The sequence below is a fragment of the Fusarium fujikuroi genome, chromosome FFUJ_chr04, assembly GCF_900079805.1.
Source record: "Fusarium fujikuroi IMI 58289 draft genome, chromosome FFUJ_chr04".
Taxonomy (NCBI): Eukaryota; Fungi; Ascomycota; class Sordariomycetes; order Hypocreales; family Nectriaceae; genus Fusarium; species Fusarium fujikuroi.
Genome location: NC_036625.1, coordinates 2,218,062 through 2,241,423, shown reverse-complemented (window position 1 = coordinate 2,241,423; position 23,362 = coordinate 2,218,062). Strand labels below are relative to the sequence as shown.

Genomic DNA, 23,362 nt, shown 5'->3' with positions numbered 1-23,362 from the left:
TAAGCATTCTTTGTCTTTGACTTACAACGGGAGTTGATGCCTGGTGATTGAGAGTCTGCCGCAGGTAGAAAACATCTTGAGCGTGCTTGGGTTTGTTGAAGACGCCCAAGACCAGAATTGCGCCGCCATTGCGTGCCTGATTCTACGTCGTCGCTATCTTGTCCAAGCTTTCTTTGGAGAGCTGTCCTTTGCCCCTCCATCGCGAGGCTCCAGCTCCTCCACACATATCCAGTACTTGCTATATACAGCGCTTTGCGTAGACTGCAAGTAAATATGCCTTGCCTTTCTCAATGCCTGGCTATGGCCCTGGTGGCCGCTACAGCTTCTTTGGCTTCACCGTCAGTCAACGTGGGAATGAACGCTGCGTTCCCTCGTGCTCCATATTTGCTTGAACTTCTGTAAGCTTATTCTATTTCTGGTGAGCTACCTATGATGTTGCTTCTGACCATTAACAGAGAAACTGCCGCTGGGGAAAATTCAACAGCATACTTCCCTCTACTTGACAAGATTGCTGGTGGTCACTTTCAATCAGCCAATTCAGATGCAGAGCTCTACGACCGTTTCCTCAAGGTCCTTGAGCAAGACGGGCACGTCACTACACCAGACGCCCTCTCAACTTTCAAGCTTGCTCTTTCACTACGTGCTGCCGCACCACGAATAGAAGCACATTACCAATACTACACTACAGCTATCGATTCAGTATCCAAAGGAGACACCAACGAGGATTGCTCGACATGGGCCTTGATTGATAGCAAGAAATACTGTTCAGAAACTCTCGATAAAGCCGTGGAAGGTGATTTCTCCACAAGGTAAGCTGTTTCGGTTACTTTGGACACCACGGCCCTAACCCGTGAATAGGCAAGCCAACTTATTGCCGTTTGATCGAGTCCTAGGGCTTGGAAAAGATGCCATTCTCTACGCGGACCCAACATCTGCCTCTTTCGGCCCTTTCCACATTGCGCTCTCCAAAGCTGCCAAGCAGGGAGATATGTCATATAGACTGCGATATCGCCGAAGCGCAGAGGCGCCCAATACTCCTTTGTGTGTGAGCGGTTATGGTGTCAAGCTGGACCTAAAGAGAACTGACTACATTGTTATTGATGATCGTGAAGCCAGCCAGGAAGGCAAACAGAAATCTGCCACAGCCGACGTCGATCTTGACACAAATGAAGATGTTGCTGATTTGAAGCCTCTCTCAACCTCCGAGCTAGCATCTTTAGGCCTAAAGACTGCTTCGTTCATTCTAAATAGTGAAAATCCTCTCGATGCTTTGGTCAAATCGACCCAGGATTTCCCCAAGTTCTCAGCATCGATTGCCACTCATGAAGTCACAAAGGAGTTTGCTGCAGAGCAGGAGAAAAACGTCGCTGCCGGTATTCCCAGTGGCATCAACTTTCTCTGGATGAATGGTGTCCAACTTATTGAGCGCCAAATTGAGCCATTCACGCTCATTGAGATGATTCGCCGTGAGCGCAAGCTGATCGATGGGGTTCGTGATCTTGGTTTCAATGGCCAACAAGCTAATTCACTTCTTGGACATTCTGAAGTTGCCAGCTCCAAGGCTGAGGATGAACCGTCCAGGTTCGACTGGACAGATCGATTAGAGGAGGGCAAAGCACTCTTGTGGCTGAATGACCTCGAGAAGGACGCTCGATACCAGAAGCTCCCAAGCGATTTGACAGCAGTATGTAAGAAGATTACCTCTTGAGATCATACCACTAACGACCTCATAGCTCCTTCAGCGTACATATCCTGGACAACTTCCGCAGGTGGCTCTTAACCTCTTCCACATTGTGGCACCAGTTGACTTCACCAATATTGAGGATGGACGAGCATTTGGTCAACTAGCCCAGTTCATGCAACGCGGTGTCACCTTGAGGTTCGGCATACTTCCCTTGGCCACTACGCCTGCTTCTGCTGCTCAGGCCAAGGTCGTTTATCATTTAATGGAAACATATGGATTCGAGTCCCTCATTACTTATCTTCAAGAGAGTGAAGAGGGGCCAGAGGGTGCGGCCAACAAGAAGGCTTTCACCAGGGCTATTGATGGACGAGAAACACTACCAGGAGCCACCAAAATGACATTGGCCGAGATTCTCGAAGCCGATACTTATAAGCAGAAGGTGGAGGCAAGCAAGGCTTGGGCTAGCCGACTCAATGCTGACACTGCCGTGCGTCCTGTCTTTGTGAATGGTTTGGCTATTTCGCGTGAGAAGTCGTGGGTTCAGATCATGGGCCAGCGATTAACCGAGGATCAACAGGCAATCCAGAAGGCTGTGTACTTTGGACAAATTGAAGAGGGGACGCCTGTTTCGGATCTCTTCCTCCGTGACGCTCTTTCCAAGCGCAACACGTACATCTTTCCTGACGATGAGAAAGCCCTTCGCGTTGTTGACGTCAACAAGCTTCATAAGGACTTTGCGGGACTATTCAGCAACATTGCCGTCCTTCCCTCAGACTCGAAGGCTTCCAAAGAAAGCTGGGCTGTGCTCACAGTCGTCGCCGACCTTGGAGCCGGTGACGGACAAGACCTTCTTCTTGCTGCCCTTGAATTCAAATCAAAGAATCCTGGCGTTCGGCTTGACCTTGTTCACAACCCGCCGTCATCCGCAGAGGCTCATGCCATCAATGGTGCCTTCAAGCTTAACGAAGGCAAGCTTGCTGAGATGAAGAGTAAGGATGATCTGAAAGCCATTCTTGAGGCGTCTTGGACAGCTGAAGGTGATGGCCTTGGCACTGCGCTTGCCGACTTCCTTTCTGCTTCGAAAATTCTCCCTGGTACAAAGGGACTACTCCTCAACGGCCGAGTCGTCGGTCCCCTGCCGTCCCATGTGTCTTTCAAGGAGGACGATTTGCAGCAGCTATTGGAATTTGAGCGGCGAAATAGGATACTTCCTGTTTATGCTGCGATTAAAGACCTTGGCTTCGAAGATAAGCTTTTGGATCCCATTGCAGCCGCCAAGCTCACCTCGATCACGGCACTCTCTACTATTTCTGATCTCCCTCAAGGCATCTTTGAGTCGGCCCCGTCCATTCGAAGCTCCATGTACAACACTTGGAACTCTACTCATAGCGCTATTGAAGTCGGCAACCCCGAAACTGCAAGTGTTCATATCGCTGGTCTCCTGAATCCTACCAGTGAACAAGGTCAGAGATGGGCACCCATCCTCAAGGTCTTGTCTGAGCTCGATGGAGTGTATCTGAAGCTTTTTATGAACCCGAAGGAAGTAGTCGGAGAACTCCCCATCACGCGATTCTTCCGTTACGTACTTGACTCAAAGCCTTCTTTTGATCAGGCTGGCCATGTTCAGAACCCTAAGGCGACTTTCAAAGGCCTTCCCTCTGAAGCTCTATTAACAGCAGGCATGGATGTACCTCCTGCTTGGCTAGTGGCTGCTAAAGAGTCTGTACAGGATCTGGACAACATCAAGCTGAGCTCTGTCAAAGCCGACATCGATGTGATTTATGAGCTGGAGAATATTTTGATTGAAGGCCACTCCAGAGATGGCAAGCGAGGTGCACCAAGAGGTGCACAATTGACCCTAGCCACGGAAAAGGATCCCCTTATCACAGATACCATAGTCATGGCCAATCTGGGCTACTTCCAATTTAAGGCAAACCCTGGTTTTTACAATATTCAACTCAAGCAAGGCCGAACGTCGAAAATCTTCACCATCGAGAGTGTCGGTGCTCACGGATATACTCCTGTTCCCGGAGACGAAGGCACGGAAATCGCCCTCATGGACTTCAAGGGTACGACCCTGTATCCTCGTCTCAACCGCAAGCCAGGAATGGAAGAAGTCGATGTACTGGAATCTCCAGACAGCGAAGCCAGCGGAATTGTTGCCAAGGGCCTCAAGTTTGCCGAAAGTCTTCTCGGAGGGGCCAAGTCTCCTCAAGAGATTTCGGCCGAAGAACATGCTGAAATTAACATATTCAGTGTTGCCAGTGGTCACTTGTACGAGCGCATGCTCAACATCATGATGGTATCGGTTATGCGTAACACCAAGCACACCGTCAAGTTCTGGTTCATTGAGCAGTTCTTGTCTCCCTCGTTCAAGGAATTCATTCCTCATATGGCTGCTGAGTATGGTTTCAAGTACGAGATGGTTACTTACAAGTGGCCTCATTGGCTTCGCCAACAAAAAGAGAAGCAGCGTGAGATTTGGGGGTACAAGATCCTGTTCCTTGATGTATTGTTTCCGCTTTCCCTGGACAAGGTAATCTTTGTCGATGCTGATCAAATCGTCCGCACTGATATGATTGACCTTGTGAACCATGACCTAGAAGGTGCTCCGTACGGTTTCACGCCCATGTGCGACTCGCGCACTGAGATGGAAGGCTTCAGATTCTGGAAACAGGGCTACTGGGCGAACTATCTTCGCGGGCTGCCGTACCATATCTCAGCCCTCTACGTTGTTGACCTTAACCGGTTCCGCCAGCTGGCAGCAGGAGACCGCCTTCGACAGCAGTACCACGCACTCTCGGCTGACCCTAACAGCTTGTCCAACCTGGACCAGGACCTGCCAAACAACATGCAATTCACAATTCCAATCCACAGTCTTCCTCAAGAGTGGCTCTGGTGTGAGACGTGGTGCAGCGACGAGAGTCTGGCCCAGGCGCGTACCATTGACTTGTGTAACAATCCGCAGACAAAGGAGCCCAAACTCGATCGCGCCAGGAGGCAAGTCCCAGAATGGTCTGTCTACGATGAGGAGATTGCGGCGCTGAATCGTCGACGCAAGGTTGTTGGAGATATGAGTGAGAAGAACCCGAAGAGCAGGACGATGGAGGAGGAAGTGCATACAAAGGACGAGCTTTGAGGAAATCTTAGCTTATGCCCAATTTGACTTGGGTAAATTTAGAATTGCACATACATCGATAGATCTGATCTAAGCATAATCTTCTAGAGTCATTCAGTTATTCCACATCATCAGGCACCAAACCTCTTATGCCGCCTCAAGTATTGACTCAAAAGTCTCTGTAGTAGCAAATAGAAGTATCGCCAGTTACAGTCTTTGGCGCTAAAAAAAACAAAATAAAACTTTTTGATGACTGCTGCATCTCAAGACCAAAATCTCATATTGCAAGCAGTGTCTTTATCTTGTCGAGGCAGCCACAATTCAAGTACAGGCCTTATCGGCAGCGAAGCCACCTACGTCAGCCCATCATCTGTCTTTTGTGGTGGTTGTACCCTTAAGTCAGCAGATTGCACATCACATGCCGCTGATGACGTGTTGCCTCTCGCTCATTCCAAAGGGTACAAGTTTGCCAGTCCAGGTACTTCGTGAAATTAATGGTGTTGTTGGCTTTCTAGGGTAGGTAGGTAGGTGTAAATCTTTTTGATAGTGCTAACTACATGCAAAAACCAAAGGGGCTATATGGGTTTGAGGTTCTAGTAATGCTAGGACTCATGTATTCTAGGATTCCTCTAGATTGATGCCCATTAGCCTTCACCACTAAATAGGGGCTTGGGAGTCAGATTATTACCATGGGTAACCCTTCTCACTAGCCTCCCCCTTACTTGAGCAGTGTGGCCGAGCTGCACATCGACGTGTCATCACATCAAAGATGCATATCCAAATTGTCATATCTGTTCCTTACTTTAGACCATGCTTCGCCTCGCTATTGCTGTAGTACGTATATGTACGCAAAAGTCCTCCCTAAATACAACTAACACCAATATACAAAGCCACATGCCCCTTACATGCTCCTGACAATGCGTACCCTGCCGTGCTAAACATGGAACCGTACTAGCATTCGAATAAACCCAGCCCGCCCTCTATGTTGAGTAGAAGCATGAAGACCAAAGCCGGGCCACCCGGCCCATGGACGTCGTCGATAAGTGCAAAATCTGTATCAGGGGCCAAGGCCAGGAAGATCTGTCCAAGTCGTATTCATGCCATCCCATTCCTTAACGCCTCGTGTATGTTGTTGTAGGTATATCGTGTCTATTCCCAATTCCAAAATCCAGGAGCCTTGTACACCACGGAGAAGTTATTTCTCTCCCAAATAAATAAAAGCAGACAATCTCGTTATGCTGAGTGCCATCATGTGAGCCCCAGGCCGCGGGTGTCATAAATGTTTTGTTAATTCCATGAGCCCCAGGTCTGAAATAGAGGCCAGCATGAAGAAAGAAAAGTGGCGGGTATCAAAAATGCCGCTTAATCCAGGCACCACGCTCCGTAAATCCTTTACCAAGTCGTAGCATCGAGGATTGAAAACATCAAGAGAAGGAAATGCATTATGCTTGTTGTTCAAGGCTGACTCGTCTCGCGCTCTTCTCGGATCGAAGCCATCGACGAGGCCTGGCCGACGCCCAACATGGATGAATGGCTTAGCGGTGGCATTCCGGCCGATGATTTGACCCCTGTCGCTGAAGGGGCACCGCTGGGTGCTGATGTTCCATTTTCTATCTTTTGCTTCGTGAGTTGGGCTGGGTTTATGCCGTTCTCACCGTTGGGTGTTTGCGCTTTGGAGTTGTCTGCGGACAATTCTTTATGCAGTGGTGACGACGGAGAGTTGGACTTTTTGCTTCGAGCATCACCATTTGCTGTGTTAGCCCCGCGTGAAGAATTGCGTGGAGAAACTCGACCAGTCTGATGAAATTGTTAATAAATATCACAATTGATAGAAGATAGAAGAGGCGTACTTGTTTGGCCCACCGAAGACCACAGCTGTTACAAAGATCCCTTTGACCACTAGGTCCTCTTCGCCATTCGGGCGTGTTTCTTGTGTGGCAGTTGGCGCAGTCTCGCACCACATTGCCAACGCCCTTTCTTCGCTTTCGTTTTTTCTTGCTGGACAGCAGGCCGCCAAGTTCCTCAGCAAGAATACGGTTAACCTTTTCCATCTGCCGCAACTCAAATTGCCAGCTAGAGCATTTCGTTGTTCTCAATTCATCAAAAATGTTGTCCTCTGAGGCTAAAGCAGCGTCTTGGCTACCGGGGGCTAACGCGCCACCGGCAGGCTGTGAAATATGACCCGTGGCGTGGTTTTCGGTGCCGTTACTGGATCTCGGGGTTGCGGCGAGAGACCTGGAACCGGTGCTAGCGGGAGCCAGGTTACGTGATGATGCCTTGAGGAGCTTTGTCTGGGCAAGCAAGAACGATGGCTTTTGGCCCTCAGAGGCGTCACCCGGGTACAGAGTCGTCTGGGCTTGCAACACTTGGCCCCTTCGGTTCTGGACCTCGTGTTTGCATGTGACAATTTTTCCTCGCCTGGCTTTTTCCAGCGTTCGCCCAAACTCGGGGCGTGATTCTTTTCGCATAAGATCCTGTATACTGGTTCCCACTAGGCTATCAGGCTGGAGGTCGAGGAGAGATCGGATATTCGAAGAGACATATAAGAACAGGCCCGATGTCGAGAGTTTCGTCCAGAGTTCGCTGTCACCAATACCACCATTCGCTTCAAGATTGCGGCGACTTAGAGCAAACACCGGTCGCTTGCGGCCTACCAAAATGATGCACTTTCGACCCTTTCCTTGTTCGACAAACAGTGAACCGTGGCTTTCGAACCAAGTGTAACCACTGTGCTTTCTGCGAATTCGGAACACAATGTTGACAGGGTTTCCGGTTGTTGTGTCCTTCAGCTCGCGTGTAACAGGAACAATATCAGATGGATGACATACTGTTGAAAGTGAGTTGCCAACCAAATCCGCAGCCTCATATTCTAGGACCTTCTTGCAAGACGGAGAGAGATACAGAAAGAGACCTTTGAGCGAGAGAACATGAACCACATCGTCGGTATTCTCGAGGAGCATCTTATCCCATGATTGCTTATGCCAATCAGAGGTGAGACCCTTGGGGCTGAACTGCTGTAACAGGGTGGAGACATCGTCAACGCCTAACGTCTGGCCGTTATCGGGCTCCCAGTGACTGGATTGCGGTGGTGTCCAGATGTATTGGCCAATGTCGCTGTGTTTGTAGTTCACCTTTACACCACCGAGGTCTTGATTCGATGCGATCGCGTCCGGGCATTCAACGAGGTCGATCTGAAAGCCAATAAAGTATCTGATTTCATCAGTGTCCCACGGGATGGGGATCATAGTTAGAAGGTTGAGGAAAGGTTTTCCACCCTTTCGATAGTTGATAAGACTCTGCTGAACCTCCCTGCCTTCGTGAACCATCTTCTTCAAATTGTAGACGGCTCCATCATCAACGAACTCTCGCTTGGAGCCCGCTTCGACTTTGCCATCTGGGGCCTGCAGAAAGCGGCAATTCTGGCCGACAATCTCATGACGACTATAACCGGTGAGGTTTTGGAAGTTGTCCGAAACGTATATAATAGGGCAATCGTTCATGGAGACATCGCAGACGACAAAGGCGCAGGACATGTCCACAGCGCCAAGTTGTATGCGCGGGTTCTTACGGGTAGCGACTAACCACAAAGCTTTAAGCATATCAAACCCACTCTTTGAGTATATCGTCTTTTCCTTTGAGTCCCTCGGGGCATCGCCGGTTGATGGGGTCGTTGCAACTGAAGTGCTGGTCGGATGAGTAACGGTTGAGGAGGACATAGCTCCGTGTGAGTGTTGCTGTGGAGGTGAAACAACAGAGCCGGAGGCAGTTGAGACTTGGCGAGAAAGTGCAGGTAAGTTTTGGTTATTATCTCCAGCATTCATGTTATTGAAAGCCGGATGGTTCATCATACTGTCGCCCGAATCCTCTATGGTATCCATAGCGTTGTTGGTGGGAGCCGGGATCGGGGTCGTCGTGGGAGGGTTGCTTTGGTTCATATTCATGGAGCCGGCATCCGGAGAAAGATCCATGGAGAAGTCGTTACCAACCTGAACTTGAGGGGTCAGTTGGCCGTGTGGGAACTGGCTCATGGACGGTGAGTAAAGGTTCATCGGTGAGGCGTTGCCGGCCATCTGTGCTCCAACGCTCATGCTTGCAAAGGTAGAGGGCATCATAGAACTCATCATATCAGGGGATATGGTCGAATAGCCATTAGGGTCAGATGTCATATAATTGCCCATTTGGTCCATGCCGATGGAGGTATTAATGTTGGGAAACCCCCCTCCGATGGGTGGTTGGTTAAATTGGTACGAGTTGAGGTCGGCGTTATCGGTTCCAAAGGTCATCACGTCACCGTTGTCGACTGAAGACATCCGCCTTTGCCCTTGCTGCTGCTGCTGATTCATCTGGAACTGACCCATAGGGTTAGTAAAGGCTTGGGGCATGCTCTGTCGGCGGTATAGCTTGTCTTGGTTATCGCGCACAATATCATCGAGGGAATCTCCTCCCTGATAGAAGTTTGGATCATTCATATTGTGCTGCATGTGGTTCTGCTGGTTCTGCTGCATTCGAGGTTGTTGGAACTGTTGAGATGGTTGCTGCTGCTGCTGCTGCTGCTGCTGATGGGGAGAGTAGTAGCCATCCATAGCGACAGCATCTGGCTGGACGGCCTAGCCAGGCGCTTGAGGGAAGTGGTGAGCGGGTGTTGTCCCGTATGTATAGCGCGAAGTCTGACGGTTGGTGTCCTAGTTCGACTACCGAGGCGTCGGAAAGGTTGGCGGCCTGAGAAGACCCTAGCTGCAGCGGAAAGAAAAGGCGAAGACTGGTGACAAACGCAACAGTATGACGAGGTGAGAGAAGTCGCGATATGGGAGAACCGTGGCGGGTCAAGATGGGTTATGTCAAGTCGAGTCGAGTCGAGTCGGGTCGGGTCGATGTTTTAACGTGATAAATCAGGCCGGAGAGATCAAGCGACCGAGCAAAAAAGAGAGGGACAGAGTAATCGCAGATGGCAAATGCGCGGGGGTGGGTATTTCGTGCTTGGTCGAATTTGTACTGTTCGGGGTTGGACTGTGGCTCAAAAATCGCGGCGATGGAAAGGTCGGAAATGTGGAAGATTTGCGATCGGAGGAGAGGCGTGAGAAAAGCAGATTCTACGTTTGAGGCTGGATCGCGTCAACGTCGAGGGGGGAGGATCCGCTATGTCGTTTGAAGGGGAAAACGAGAGGGATGCAGAAGTAGAGGACGGTATGGCAGAAGAAGAATGGGAATGCGTGAGAAGCAGATGCCCTGGGCTGGGCTGGGCTGGGCTGCTTTGGGTGTGTGTGGGTGGGGGAAAGTACCTACCTACTGTACCTACCTACCCACCTTGTCTTGTCTTGTCTTGTCTTGCCTTGCCTTACCTTCCACGCCATGCCATGCCATGCCATGCCACGCCTACCTACCTGGGAGCATTGGATTGGATTGGATTGGATTGGGTGGATCCAATGGATCATGGTGTGGCTAGTGTGAGGTGGGAAGCAAGACAGGCCGAAGGACAACGGACTATCTTACTAACGTTATGGGCTACTGGTGCTAATGGAAGCCGGAGATTGAGGACTACGAGCTTCCATGAGAGAGGGGCTGGTGACTGCCGCTTTCTGCGGCTCAGTCGAACCCTCTCAAGATCCCCATTTGCGGGTGCTGCCTACCTATAAGAAGCAAAGTCGGAACCTGCTGCACAACTCAAGGTGAGATATCCTTTAGATACTTACCGTACCTAAGGTAGATACTTCCAAGATAAGGTAAGCACAGAAGTATCCATCTCAAGACTTTGCCTTAGCCTGCCGAGGGTAGCGCACAGCGCGTTCTTATACTGCACTTAGAGTACTGTACCGTACAGAGTACAGGACTCATGCATGTGGGGTGAGGAGGAGGAACTTGAACTTGCTCGGCGCCAGGAGTAACTCCGGTGCAAGAGGCTTGAGCATTGCCCAGTAGAGGCTAGGCTCGAGTAAGAGCCGGGAATGATTTGATATCAGATGGGTGATTTCTGAGGAAATCATAGCATTGCAATAACGTTGGATATTTAACATAAGCCGATAGAAAACTGTATCAATAGAAGGTTACAACTTGATCTCACTATAACTTCAAAGCATTTCCCCAACAATGAAAGACGGCTACCTTACCTTGTCCATCGGGTTTACTGGAGGACAGACAACCTCGGGGCCTTTTTGGGCTGGGACGAGAAGACCCTGTGCTTCGCCCGTCCGGGCTGCACAACAATTTATCCTTTCTTTGTACATGCCCTGTGCCTGTCAAGTCCAGAGATCATCACCATTTCGGGAAATGTCCAGTTTTTGCATTGAAACACACAGTCAATTAAAATCACTATCCAGATCTGAAATCCAATACCAAAAATGCATCTTTCTCACCAAAAGAAAAAGTGGTGTAAGCAAGTCCCTAAATATGTGATAAGTACCCTGCATGAGAATGTCTCGAATTCGCTAGCACACCCGCGGTTCCTTGCAGGCCAGAAAAATGTAAGACCAAAGTGCGAGCAAGCATTCATCATTCATTCATTCAAATGGAGGGTATAGCTTAGTACTTATACAGTGTTCAATATTCAACACGCCCCCTCCCTGTAGCTCTGCTTTCACCTAAAGGTACCCGTCAACCCTGTCGCCATCATTATTAGCTTTGTTTTGAGTGCCAATGCTCACCAGTCTGTCTTTGTGAAATGGCATTTGCGCTCTGGTGATGGCGACAGAGTTAAGTAACCTTCATCACTCTGCATAAGTACCTAGGTACCGAAGTTGGGCAGTACATTGACTCAATTCCCCCTCCTTGTCGTACTATTGCGAATCGTGGCTGAATCAATCAATACTCACTTGGCAAGCCAGAGGCAAATATCAGAGTATCCCCAATATCAAGGAAGGGCCTCCACGATCCTGCATGCGAGTAAAGACATCCATTCCATATCTCCCCTAGCCCATCTTATCATTCAGTCATGGGAAGGAAACCGGTGTGGTTATTTGATTCATAATTCCGTACGCTACAAAACTCGTCATCTATATATATGACAGACAGACCAACCAACCAACCGACTGACTGTTTGACTGTCTTGCCGCTGCCGACCAAAACCCTCGCGACGAGGTACTAACCAGTTATCAATAACCTAACTCGTGAACTCTAATGATTTTGTAAAAAAGGCGCCATGCGGTCTTGAGGATTTAGACTGCCTAAACAAAATGCCCTCTCATTTTTACCCCGACGCCTAGGACCGTTGTCCTCTGTTTCTCTTCTTCCATGTTCGGGACATGGCATTTCTTGGACGCTGATTCGAACCCGATCCATTTCGCTCGAATGAAGCGCATCTCCACATCACATCGATGCCACCATTGCTTTGTGGATTCGCCCGTTGGAGCTACCTGCCCCCTAAACGGGTTCCAGGCCCATGGCTGACATCTTATAGCGTTCATCATCTAAAGACGCCGCTACATCTCTCCAGGGATGGCCTATAGGGCCATCTCGATACCCGGCGACACTCGGCTGGGTGATATGAACCAGTCTACCGTCATTTGACTTCCGAAAGGGTGGCAAGACTCAGCCCATCTGCGAGCTTCCTCCTAGTTGAAGAATCCCATGATGGTTCGCTGTGCCTCAGGAGAAAATTGCTGCAGAAGAGGCGTAGGGTCAACGCCGGTCGATGTCAGGAACCCCTTGGTTGCTAATGCTACCCGGTTGGCAGTCTGTCCCACGAGGGTCTCTGCCTCGAGAGCTTGGGCGATAAACACGAAGACTTTGCCCGCTTGGTTCGCCACGGCTGGGTGTCGTCTACAAGTTCAAAGCGTTAGCATGAGCACACCAACATACTGGTGGTACGTTGAGGGCGGAGAGTACTTACTGGTCAATCAGCTCCGCAAGATATGCATAAGCATACGGTGCCGCTTCTTCATCGTTGGTCACGGGTAGAGTCTCTACCCATTGCGTAATCACGGTTTGCAAGTCTCCCACTGTGCTTGCATTATAGTGGAGAATCTTGGCGATAGCTGCACATGCATTCTCAGTCGCGTAGACATTGTCCTCATTACGAGCGTCAGGAACCTGAGTGACCTGGAACAAGAAGGGGACTGAGCCTCCCAAGAACTGCGCCCACGGTGCTCCACCTCGGTGCGCCGCAACTCCGATGCCGTAAGCTGCCGCCTGGCGAATAGCCGGCGAAGCATCACGACAACCATCGATGAGCGGTTGGGTGATGTAGTTGGCATATCGTGTGCTCTCAGTGCCGCAGTACTCAAGGACATCATCCATGATGCAGAGTCCCCACTGGCGTTGGGTGGGATCATTTGAGGTAAGGAAGCCCTCATATGTGGGCATCAATCGCTCCCAGGCAGGCAAGAACGCAGCACCGTGGTTCTTGAAAATAGCATGGAAAGCCTTGTTCATATCCGAAAGCAGGGTCTGATCATCCTCGATAGCCATCAGAGTATCCTCAGCCTCATCTTCCACGTCCTCGGCAGTGGCTCCCTCCTTATCTTCAAGACGTTGGGCGACACGGTCCTTGTAGTCCTCAATAGCAGAATGTACCGAGTCGATGAATCGGCTGAGGTGGTCTGCAGAAAGACAGTCCTTTCCAATTACCTCAACAGATTCATAGAAGCATTGGTACATCTCAGCAAGTGTGTCGATGGCAGGCTCAGCAGTCAAGACCTCGAGGAGCTTGTCGACAGTCGCACTCCACAGACCACGGAGCTCGTTGGACTGAGGGCCGTAGGCTTTCTTGTAAGAGCTCAACAGCTGAGGAACAAGCTTGGCAGAGATATATCGAACAGGATCATGGAAGAAGAATGCAAGGCCAGGCAAAGCGATCTTCTCCATGATCTCCGCTACATAGGGAGCAAAAGAAGCCTCAAGGACTTGGGCGTAGACGACCAGGAGTTCAATGGCCATGTGCTTGTCATCCATGGTACTTGTCTTGATACCAATCATCTTACCCTTGAGGGGAACAAGTTCCCATCCCTCCTCATTCTGCATCTGCTCAACCTGGTCATCATCGTCCAGCAGTTGGATATCAGCCTTGGCAACAGCAAGCTCCAGCAGAGGAGGCATGACGTTGTGAAGAAATGGAAGGAAGTCGGAACCGAGAACACGACACATGCGGCCCCAGCAGTGCATTAGGTATTGAGCTTGAGGATCGTCTGCATCAGTAATGTTTGCCTGGATGTTGGCCAGAAGGTTGACAAGAGTCATAGCATCCTGGCCAAGACGCTCTTTTCCAACGGCCAGGGCGATCAATGTGGCGCACTCCATAGCCTTGGCACGCAGAAGTCGGTACTCCTTCTCGCTCTGGTTCTGGAGAACATTAACAAGAAGAGGCATGAGGGTATCGTAGTATTTCGAGAAGGCAGCTTCAGCGGCGTCGGCGATGGTGGCGATTGTAGAGAGAGCTTGCTCTTGGACATAGCGTTTTTCATTTTGCAGAAGCTGGAAAAGATGCGAAAGTAGCTCGTCCAAGTATGGCTCCAGAGTGGCCTTCTCGGCCTCCTCACAGAAGTTAACAAGAGCTGCTGCTGCGTGGGACTTGACACGGCCTTCGGGCGAGTCGAGGACAGGAATGATTGCCTTGAGAACTCGGTCGTAGTAGTCGGTCTGCATCTTAGGGGCAAAGTCAGTGCTCATCTGACCAAGAGCATTGCAGCCCGCCCATCGAACTCGAGGATGAGGATCTCGGAGAGCGGGAACCACTAGATCTAGCACTTGGCTAAGCTCTCCAATCATCAGATCACGGCAGCCCTCGGAGATGGCAGAGATGGCCATCAGAGCAGCATGTCGATCCCTCCAAGCCATGGAAGTCATCATACGAGGAAGCCAGTTGAAAGTAGGGGCCAGAATGGTCTGTCCCCCAAGCTTGTTCGCAAGTCGGTCCATGGTTTGCTCGCCAGCAACGTGGTTCTGGTCACTCTCGTCCTGGTCAAACTGCAGGGTGAGTTAGTTACATGAATTATTTGTCTCCATTCTAAAAACTCACGTCATCAGATGCCATCCATTCGGAAGCATCATCGTCATCCTCGCCTAGATCCGTCATGAGACTCAAGCACTGGGTGATCATGTCATTTGTGTATGATGGGTCCTTTCGGCACACGGAGGGGGCGTAATCGGCAAATGTAGCCATGAGCTCAAGAGCGTTTTGGCGGCAGATGTTTTCGAGCTCCTTGTCCTGAATTACCGAGATGCTAAATTGGACAAGGTTCTGGAAGAGAGGCTTGAACATTTTGGGAGCAGACTCGGCGAGATCGATGAGAGCCAGGAGCGCCTTGCTGAGGTCGTCTGAATCCTGAGAATCCTTGATCGGAGGGAGAATGTTGAGGACATCGGGAATAAGGGCGTAGTACTTAGCCTGTCCCTTCTTGCTAATGGTCCTGAAGAATGAAGCAAAAGCCTCCATAGCCGCAAGACGGACCTATAGCTGTGGTTAGCAGAGCCATGACATGCAATGTGGGACAGAAAAGTCTGCCCCGCGGCAGGGGTACCATACCATGACGGCGTCGTCTTTGAAGCCCTTCTGGAAAGCTTGAAGAACAGCCTCCTCATGCTGCTTCTCGATGATGGCGGGAGTGGTAGCGAAGACTCGGAACGCATTCTCTCGCTTCTCTGGTTCGGGGGCTTGGCTAAGTTGGAAAAGAGCGCCAAGCAGTTCGGGCCAAATATCGCCTATTGCAGGAGTTGTTAACCAAGTTCCAGGATATGGAGGGTCACTCCAGGGCTTTGAAAAGCTTACCATTCTCGGTGTATTGCCTGGCAAGCTCGGCAACAGCATCACTAATTTTGTTGCGAACGAGGCGTTCAGACTCGGCGGCAAGGATCTCGAGAATCTTTTGTCGAATGACGGCGGCTTGGTCCTTAGTCAAAGAGATGAACAGATCCGTGGTCTCTCCGGCCTCATTCTTGCGGGTTTTTGAAGCAATTCGGCGGAAGATTACAGCGGAAAAAGATCGTGTCGCATTGTCGCCAGCAGCTTGAATCTGTTCCGCCAGTCCCATTAACAGGACCTCAGGTCGGGTGGCAGTCCAGTTGTTCTGCAGGTGCTCCTCAGCTTGTGATCTTATACTGTTGTCGGGGGACTGCAGAGCTTGCAGGAGCTGTGAAAGCTCTGCGTGGATGTCGGGTGGGAGCAGAGACATTGTTATTGTCGTGGAGGGTTGCTGATGGTGATGTCCACCAGCAGACGACAAAGAAGTTTGGGTCTCAGTCGGAGGATGTGGACAAGAGTAGCGATAATGAAGTACTACTTGAAGAAGAAGTGTGAAAAAGCTACGAGCCGTCGAGGTTCGTTGGCTTGAGTCGGCCGTGGCTTCACTTTAAGGGACGAGATTTCCAAAGATCCCAATGGTGTGAAAGAAAGAAGAGAGGGACTGAATGGGAGCAGAAAGTGAAGTGGGGGAGGGGAAGCCCAAAGTTGAGGGTCGTGAATAAGTACCATGCGGGCAAGGCTTTGCTGGCGAGGTACTTGGGGACAGACTTGAGCCCAAGAGAAAAAAAAACAAAGGGTGCGCGGTGACCAGGTCGTGGCTAGTGTGTTTTTTCTGTAAGGTAGGTAATAAGGCCTTGATTGTTTATTTTTTACCTTTTCTGCCAGGCTACAATCAAGACATAACAACTAGGACAGAGTTTATATAAGTTGATGTTGAGAAATGACCTCCAAGACTTCTGACGGGAACTGGTCTGGACTTGTAAAGTCAATATTCAGCTGTTGTGACTATGGCTGGCGCATGATATGAACCTAGATTAATTTATCGAGGCTCTGAAGTCATGAAAGAATATTTGATGCCAGATGGACTGGAAGAACGCCTCTTTGATCATTCAGCACCGTAGACAAAGAAGTTTAAAATGAGCCACACAGCAATTGGTGATGCAGCTCTTGAATCCCAATGTCGCTTGTTTTCATTGGGTTCATTTGATTTGCATACGTTGTTTGTTCTACCTTTGCAGCTGTCCACGCTGTGCCCCACCACACCGCCAGAATGGATGGCTTCCATCAGATATGCACAATGAAATCTTCTTTCTTGTTATGATGCATTGCGGCTGCAGCTCAATTAAGGTAGCCAACCATTTCTTTAGCCTATCAACTTGACACGAAACGTTTTCTCTGGCCTGATTAGTTTTGAGTTTGGGTATTTGATAAGCTACAGGATATGATGTTGAATACTGAAGTTTGTTCTTGAATAACTTCCATTCAATGTCGATCTTTTTAATAAGACTTTGGGATTCAAGACACTCATCATCTGGAAATTTGAAATGCCGACTGCAACAGCTGAAATTCTTACAAGGTCATTGACTCAAGCTTTCCAAGTAGTAGCAGCACTTTTGTATCGCTGACTTCCATAACTAAACTCATGGGCTTGATCCTATACACAAGTCGAAGCCATACAAAGATCTTGGATGACGGAATATTTTGAGATTCAATATGATGATATTTACTCCGTACCAACAAGGCATTTGCAAACCCCCTGTCAAGTTTCCTATTGCCCTTCTTGTTCATGTTCCGTTTGCGTGCGCATCAGAGCTTGGCTTGGTTACGTATCGCGAACTGCAGGACCGGGGAGTCCCTTGAAGACATCCACATTTTTTGATCATCGTTGGTGGTATAGTAGAAGCTTCTGGGAAGGCTCTGCCGGATCATTGTGAGGAGTGGTTAGGTGCTGGAATGGATCATATGATATTAGTGCGAATCAATTCCTAAATAAATAGTAGTCACAGCTGCATGAGAGATCAGATGCCCAGGAGCCCAAGTATAAGGTAGGTACGGAGTACCTTAGTAGTATTACATCTACCTAGTCGATGTAGTATTTAGTGGTATTTCCACCCTCTCAGGGTCGAGTTACTTCTCTATCAGTAACGTTAAGTTTTGCGCTGAAGACTGAGCTCCCATCCCATCCCCAACCTCAATCCATCCATCCATCGCGGGGCACTCCACCATCGCCCGGCTAGCCCACCTTTGGTTTGCTTTACTTTACTTTACTTTCCTCTAGTTAGGCGACCTACCTATGTCATCATGCAAAACGTTCCCCCGCCCACTCATGGCTTTGGATTGTAACCTCGTGCCCCTCGCATTCAAGTCTCATCTCCAGACCAACCTCCGCAGCAAGAGGCAGAAAAAAACCATTCCACCTCATCTATCGGTCACCTTGTCCTTGGCAAATAAATGCCTTCTGATCTTTTGTATTCTGATTCTTAGTTTGTGACTCTGACTCTGACTCTGACTCTAACCACTTTCCAATATTGGACTTGAATATCGAGATCCATTCAACTCGAACCATTCACTCGCTCTCTTATCCTGCCTGCGCCCCGCGTCCACTCCCACGTCCATCTCGTCTCGTCTCGCCTTGGCCCATCTCTGTGCAAACTATCATCTCATTATTGCAATTGTCGCGACAAATCACTATTCCCCATTATCTCTTCATCTGTCTCTCGATTGCATTACATACAGCGCTCTTTTGTTCGCCCAAGTCGTGTTGATCTATTGCTTATTGCCAGTCCGATCTATCAAATCTCAACATCAGTCAGTCAATTCATCACCCTGTCAAAGCGAAGCGACTTCACCATGGACCCCTCACCGAGCTCAACCTCCCGCGAGCTCAAGGATACTCGCGCGACCAGCTCGACCAGCCTCAACAGTGCTGCTTCGGGCTCCTCGTCCACTCATAAACCACCTACTCTTTCTCAGCGATCCCCTTCTGTATCTATATCCGCTGGTTCTGGCCCAAGCTCCATATCCGCACACCGCGCAAGCTTCGCCGAGGGCTTGCGCAATGCGCCCTCGTCCCCACGCTCTCAACGGCACCCTTCTTTCACACAGGCCGCTCTCCAGGAGCTGTTGAACCATCCTCCTGCAGGAAACAAGCATGCCAACCCCAGATTTGCCGGCCGCGATTGGCGTGATGTAGCTATCGGAGAGCTTGTATCTCCCGATGATGTTAAATGGGTTGAGTTCGATAGCAGCGTTGAAGAAGCTACAAAGGTGAGCCTAAAACTTTGACTGTCACCCAATACAGGACCGACGCAATATGCGCCTTCAAGTACCAAATAACCATGCTAACTCTAACTCGCAGCTCCTCCTCAAGAGCCCTACCAACGTTGTTCTGGTCCGCGAGGATCCCTCCACCCATATCGCGGTCTCCACATTCGATTATACCGATCTGAACGCATACCTGCTTGTTGTCGTTGGTCTCGCCAAACCTGAAGAAGATCAGGTTGAGCTATTCAATTCGATTCTGGCCAAGGCTCAGGAAGGTGGCCAGATTCCCCTACGAGACGTCTTCCCTCTTTTCCGCAAGGAAACACTCATCACATTGCCTGGTGACGAAAAGCTCGCACAGGCTATCCAAATTCTCGGCAGTGGCATCCATCGTCTGTTGGTGACAACTACTAGCGGCGAGGTGGTTGGCATCGCAAGCCAACTTAGAATTGTCGAGTTTTTCTGGAACGAAGGTGTCAACTTTCCTTCTATCGATCGACTTTACCCTGCTTTGCTACGTGATCTGGGCGTTGGGGCCAAGGAGATTGTTTCTGTCAAGTGAGTTTCTAAACAGTCTGAAGATAGTGCGTATTAACACGCCATAGCTCCGATTCACCCTTATCTGAAGCACTCACGCTTATGAACAACGAAGGTCTTACAAGCGTTGCTGTTGTTGACAACGGCATGAATGTGGTGGGCAATATCTCGACTAAGGACGTCCGTCACTTAACGAAGAGTTCCAACGCCCATTTACTCAATTCGTCATGCATGAACTTTATTTCTGTGATTCTCAACGAGCGAGGGGTTGAACACGGACGCGACGTCTTTCCCGTATTCTACGTGAACCCCTACTCTACTCTGGCCCATACCGTTGCCAAGCTCGTTGCTACTCGATCGCATCGAATGTGGGTGGTTGAATCGGCGTCACCCTCCCCTTCAGCTCCTGCAACACCTTTAATGGGGCCCCAATCTTTCACGACCGCCGGCCCTCCACCGCCTGCTGCGCCCGTATCGGCGGCTGCGCCCCCGTCGCCTGTCCCGACTGCAGCAGTACCTGCTTCTCCAGTCCCTACAGCTGCTGTGCCCGCATCGGCCATGGCCGGAGCTCGTCTTTCAGGGAGGCTTACCGGTGTTATCTCGTTGACTGATGTACTCAATATGTTTGCAAAATCAACTGGTCTGCACCCTTCGGACCCCAACGAACAGCGAGCGAGGCGAAGACGAAGCTCAAGCAGCTCAGTGCGACCAAGTCTGGACTCATCTCGAGCTAGTATCGATTTCCGAAGGTGATGGCAATGGAGCTTGGCTATGGATATCATTACGCGAGTCTTGTCAGGAAAGATGCCAAGTATGGTTGTAATTTTCTTTCAAAGTACTGTCTGCTCATGAGTCCGAAAGAAAGAAAAGAAAAGAAAAACGAAAAACAAAACAGGCTATATCAAAGGGACAAGAAGTTGGTCCAATGGGACAGGGGCAGCTTCGGATTATTTAAACTTGCGAATCATGCAGTATTCGCAAACATCTTGTTCATGCATATGTTTTCGAAATGTTGAGCATAAGCAGGATTCAAAGATTTCCATTCTCACTTTATGTAGGGCATGGTTATTCAGAAGGATGGATGCATCTGGCACATATGAACTTAGGATGGACACAATGTGAGAAGCAGAGGTAGCAATTTGACAAAATCTTTGCTCCAGGGCAAGTCGCTAAATGCTCTGAAGTAAGTGATGGTAGTAAACACAACGTCTCCGGTTTCGCTCCAAAGACTTGATCTTTGTCGTGCTGTTGTCGTACCGAGTATATCGAGTACGTACTAACATAATTCAGCCACTTGGATCGACGTTTTGGGTGGCAATACGGAGTAGACACGTGAGTTGTAGGACCCTTATCACATATGTCGCGATCTGATTGGCTGGGTCCATGCCATCCCGGATCCCGGAAAGCCACCCAACGCTAAGTAAGTACCGTATGTAGCCTCAGTTCAAGGTGAATTGACTCATCATTCATCTCATCCATTCTTCTTCGTCAACGGTTCAACGTTCGTATTTCCCTTTCCCCTATATTTCGATCCTTGTTCTTGACTCGAGTCTTTGCGCAACTGTTCTCTACTATATTCTTTGTTCCCTGTCTTTTGATTTTCAGTCCTACTTAACACGGCCTTGACTGAGTTCACCCTTTTCCCTTTCTGTGACCTCATGATATTCTGGTAGCTCAATCTCCGCACTTTGATCTCACTAGGCTTCGTCAATCGGCAAAATCTGACGCATTGGATTTGCCCTTTGGATCATCCAGATTGTGCTTGGCTATTTCGAGTCTTCTCTTCTGCTAAACTACGCGACATCCGTTTTTGTTTCAGCTCATTCTGGGTCTTGCTTCTGCGGCGATTCTAGATTCTCACTTGTGGCAAATCGCTCTCCCAATATCTTCTCGGCTTTGCCATCTTCTACAGTCCTAGCAAATTGCAGTTGCAGCTTTGGATATTTTCATTTTACTGGCGCCATAAGTCAATACTCTCACGTCTGGCATTGGTGTCAAGCAGCTCACCCACTTGATATATACAACCACCAACTCGCATCTATGTGCGCAGTCGCTTTTGATGGTTATAATGGCATCGACAACGACAAACTCAACAGACGATCCTCTTCGCGAGCCGCCGGGTAGCAGTAAGGCTGCAAATAATGTTGCACATGACGGTAGACTCAAGCTTGGTGACTTCACCAAGCTGGACTCCGACAGTCTCACGGACTGGGCCTCCCCGAAGAATGCAAAGGCTTCGGCTTCTGACTCAACCCCGTCCCTTGGAAATTTCAAACGGCTTTTCCAGCAAATTCGTCTCAATGGCAATGAACCATCTCAGCAGCAGCGAAAGTCATTGGCTTCCCCAAAGGTACAGTCGATCACGATATGGAAGCGACCTTCTGTACCGCAACCCACCAACAATGCAGACAGTGCCCCCAAACCCTTGGCTGTGGCTAAGCATTCCCATCATGAGGATCAGGAGCAAACATGCATTGCCGCCTCAGGGCAACCGAACCGGAGCACTGAAGGCCGTATTCATTACATGAAGATGGCAAGCGAAATCCATGAGAAGCGAACTGGAAAGGCTATTAGAATTACGAAGGAGACTGTTCTAAAGGAAGAGATGTACAAGGAATATAAGGGTGAATTCCTCAAACTAAACCAGCACAACTTCGACCCTATTACCGACTCAGAGGCTGGATGTGGTTCTGACACTGATGTGCTGCCTACTACGTCTTACTCAACCGCTGCTTCAACACCACCAAGCTCAAGCGAGTCTCCGCTTAAGCATTTTGACGAAACCAAAAAGAACAGGAAAGGTTCAAGTTCAGGCAAGGGCAAATCGCATTCCAGAGATAGCTCTGAACAAAACGTAATGGTCCTAGGTGGCAATCAATCAGACTATGTCAGACATGTTATCTCATATCAGCATTTCAAGTATGGCCCCCTTACTGAGATTCACGGTAACGTGCAGACCACTGTGGTCAAGCATGAGGGCCTCATGGGAAAGCTCGTTCATGAGCGGGTTATAGACTCTATGATCTGCAAGGATTATCCCACCATTGCAGACAATGGAATTCATGTCTTTGTCGACATGTCCAACATCATCATTGGGTTCCAAAAGGCCCTGAGAGCCAGGTTTGGTTTGCCAGAGTCCTCACGCTTTGTTCCGCTTCCACAAATGAACCTCGCCTTCTTTCACGAACTTCTTACCCGCGATCGATACGCGGAATGGCTCAACGTTGGCTGTTCTGTGCGTCCCAACCGTAATGAGCCTACTTTTGTCCAAGAACTCAAGGATCTTGGCTACCGCGTCGACCTTCGTAATCGTCGCCCCGAACAGTCTGGTGCTGATAACCACAACACGTTCGAAGCCGGCGGTTTCCGTTATGTCGAAGACATGGTCGACGAAACCCTCCAAATTAGAATCAGCGAGTCTGTCATGCAGTATTTCGAGGACCCAGGCACGCTTGTCATTGCTACTGGTGATGCTCGGCCGGCCAAGTATTCAGACGGCTTCCTGACACAAGCCCAACGCGCTCTGAAAATGGGCTGGAGCGTTGAGGTTGTTTCCTGGAAAGCTAGTCTTTCTTCTGCTTGGACTACTCTTTTGAAGGATCAGAGCATCGGCTCCCGATTCCGCATCATCGAACTCGACCAGTTCCTTGACGAACTCTGGATCTGCTAAACTCATCCCGTCGCGCCTGCTGCTGAAATATGCAGGGCCGCTTGATGGGTGCGTGTTTGACGATCTTGATCCGAGGACGGGTCTTTTGAGACATATCCATCATTTGAGGCAACTGATCTTGAGCTCGGTATGACATCTGAACGATGTGAGATTTGGTGCTTCATCTCCTTTTTCTTCTTACCTTGCTACAGAGGAGCAAAGTCATGTGCGTGTTCGCCTCCTTGTCTGATGCGTTAGGTCTTTATCCCTATATCCCTGGTCTACATCCTACACCCCCTTCTCCGCATTGCGTCCCTAGCCTTGTTGTTACGTTCTATTCAACGATGTGCTCGTCATCCGCAGTGAGCAAACCACTTCTTAAGTGCCTACACGCATTAGCTAGCCTTGGACAAACTGGTTGAAATCTCGAGCTGCATTGCT

The 23,362-nt window shown here is 49.5% G+C and overlaps 5 protein-coding genes; 3 read left to right on the top strand and 2 right to left on the bottom strand.

Moving 5' to 3' along the window:
- Positions 1–300: 300 nt before the first annotated feature.
- FFUJ_13692 (related to KRE5-killer toxin-resistance protein) lies at positions 301–4,823 on the top strand (the record flags this gene model as incomplete). XM_023576405.1 has 4 exons in its annotated part: positions 301–398; positions 456–809; positions 859–1,684; positions 1,734–4,823. The coding sequence occupies 4 exons, from the start codon at positions 301–303 to the stop codon at positions 4,821–4,823; spliced, it is 4,368 nt and encodes a 1,455-aa protein (XP_023429558.1).
- Positions 4,824–6,257: 1,434 nt separating this feature from the next.
- FFUJ_13691 (probable white collar 1 protein) lies at positions 6,258–9,385 on the bottom strand (the record flags this gene model as incomplete). XM_023576404.1 has 2 exons in its annotated part: positions 6,258–6,599; positions 6,653–9,385. 2 exons carry the CDS (start codon positions 9,383–9,385, stop codon positions 6,258–6,260), a joined length of 3,075 nt encoding a protein of 1,024 aa, XP_023429557.1.
- A 2,961-nt stretch (positions 9,386–12,346) lies between these two features.
- FFUJ_13690 (probable beta karyopherin) lies at positions 12,347–15,901 on the bottom strand (the record flags this gene model as incomplete). XM_023576403.1 has 5 exons in its annotated part: positions 12,347–12,554; positions 12,625–14,696; positions 14,749–15,180; positions 15,256–15,431; positions 15,499–15,901. The coding sequence occupies 5 exons, from the start codon at positions 15,899–15,901 to the stop codon at positions 12,347–12,349; spliced, it is 3,291 nt and encodes a 1,096-aa protein (XP_023429556.1).
- Positions 15,902–18,321: 2,420 nt separating this feature from the next.
- FFUJ_13689 (related to CBS-domain protein Sds23p) lies at positions 18,322–20,025 on the top strand (the record flags this gene model as incomplete). XM_023576402.1 has 3 exons in its annotated part: positions 18,322–18,738; positions 18,773–19,293; positions 19,341–20,025. The coding sequence occupies 3 exons, from the start codon at positions 18,322–18,324 to the stop codon at positions 20,023–20,025; spliced, it is 1,623 nt and encodes a 540-aa protein (XP_023429555.1).
- Positions 20,026–21,340: 1,315 nt separating this feature from the next.
- Positions 21,341–22,942, top strand: FFUJ_13688 (uncharacterized protein; the record flags this gene model as incomplete). The annotated part of the gene is made up of 1 exon (XM_023576401.1): positions 21,341–22,942. One exon carries the CDS (start codon positions 21,341–21,343, stop codon positions 22,940–22,942), a length of 1,602 nt encoding a protein of 533 aa, XP_023429554.1.
- Between the last annotated feature and the right edge of the window lie 420 nt (positions 22,943–23,362).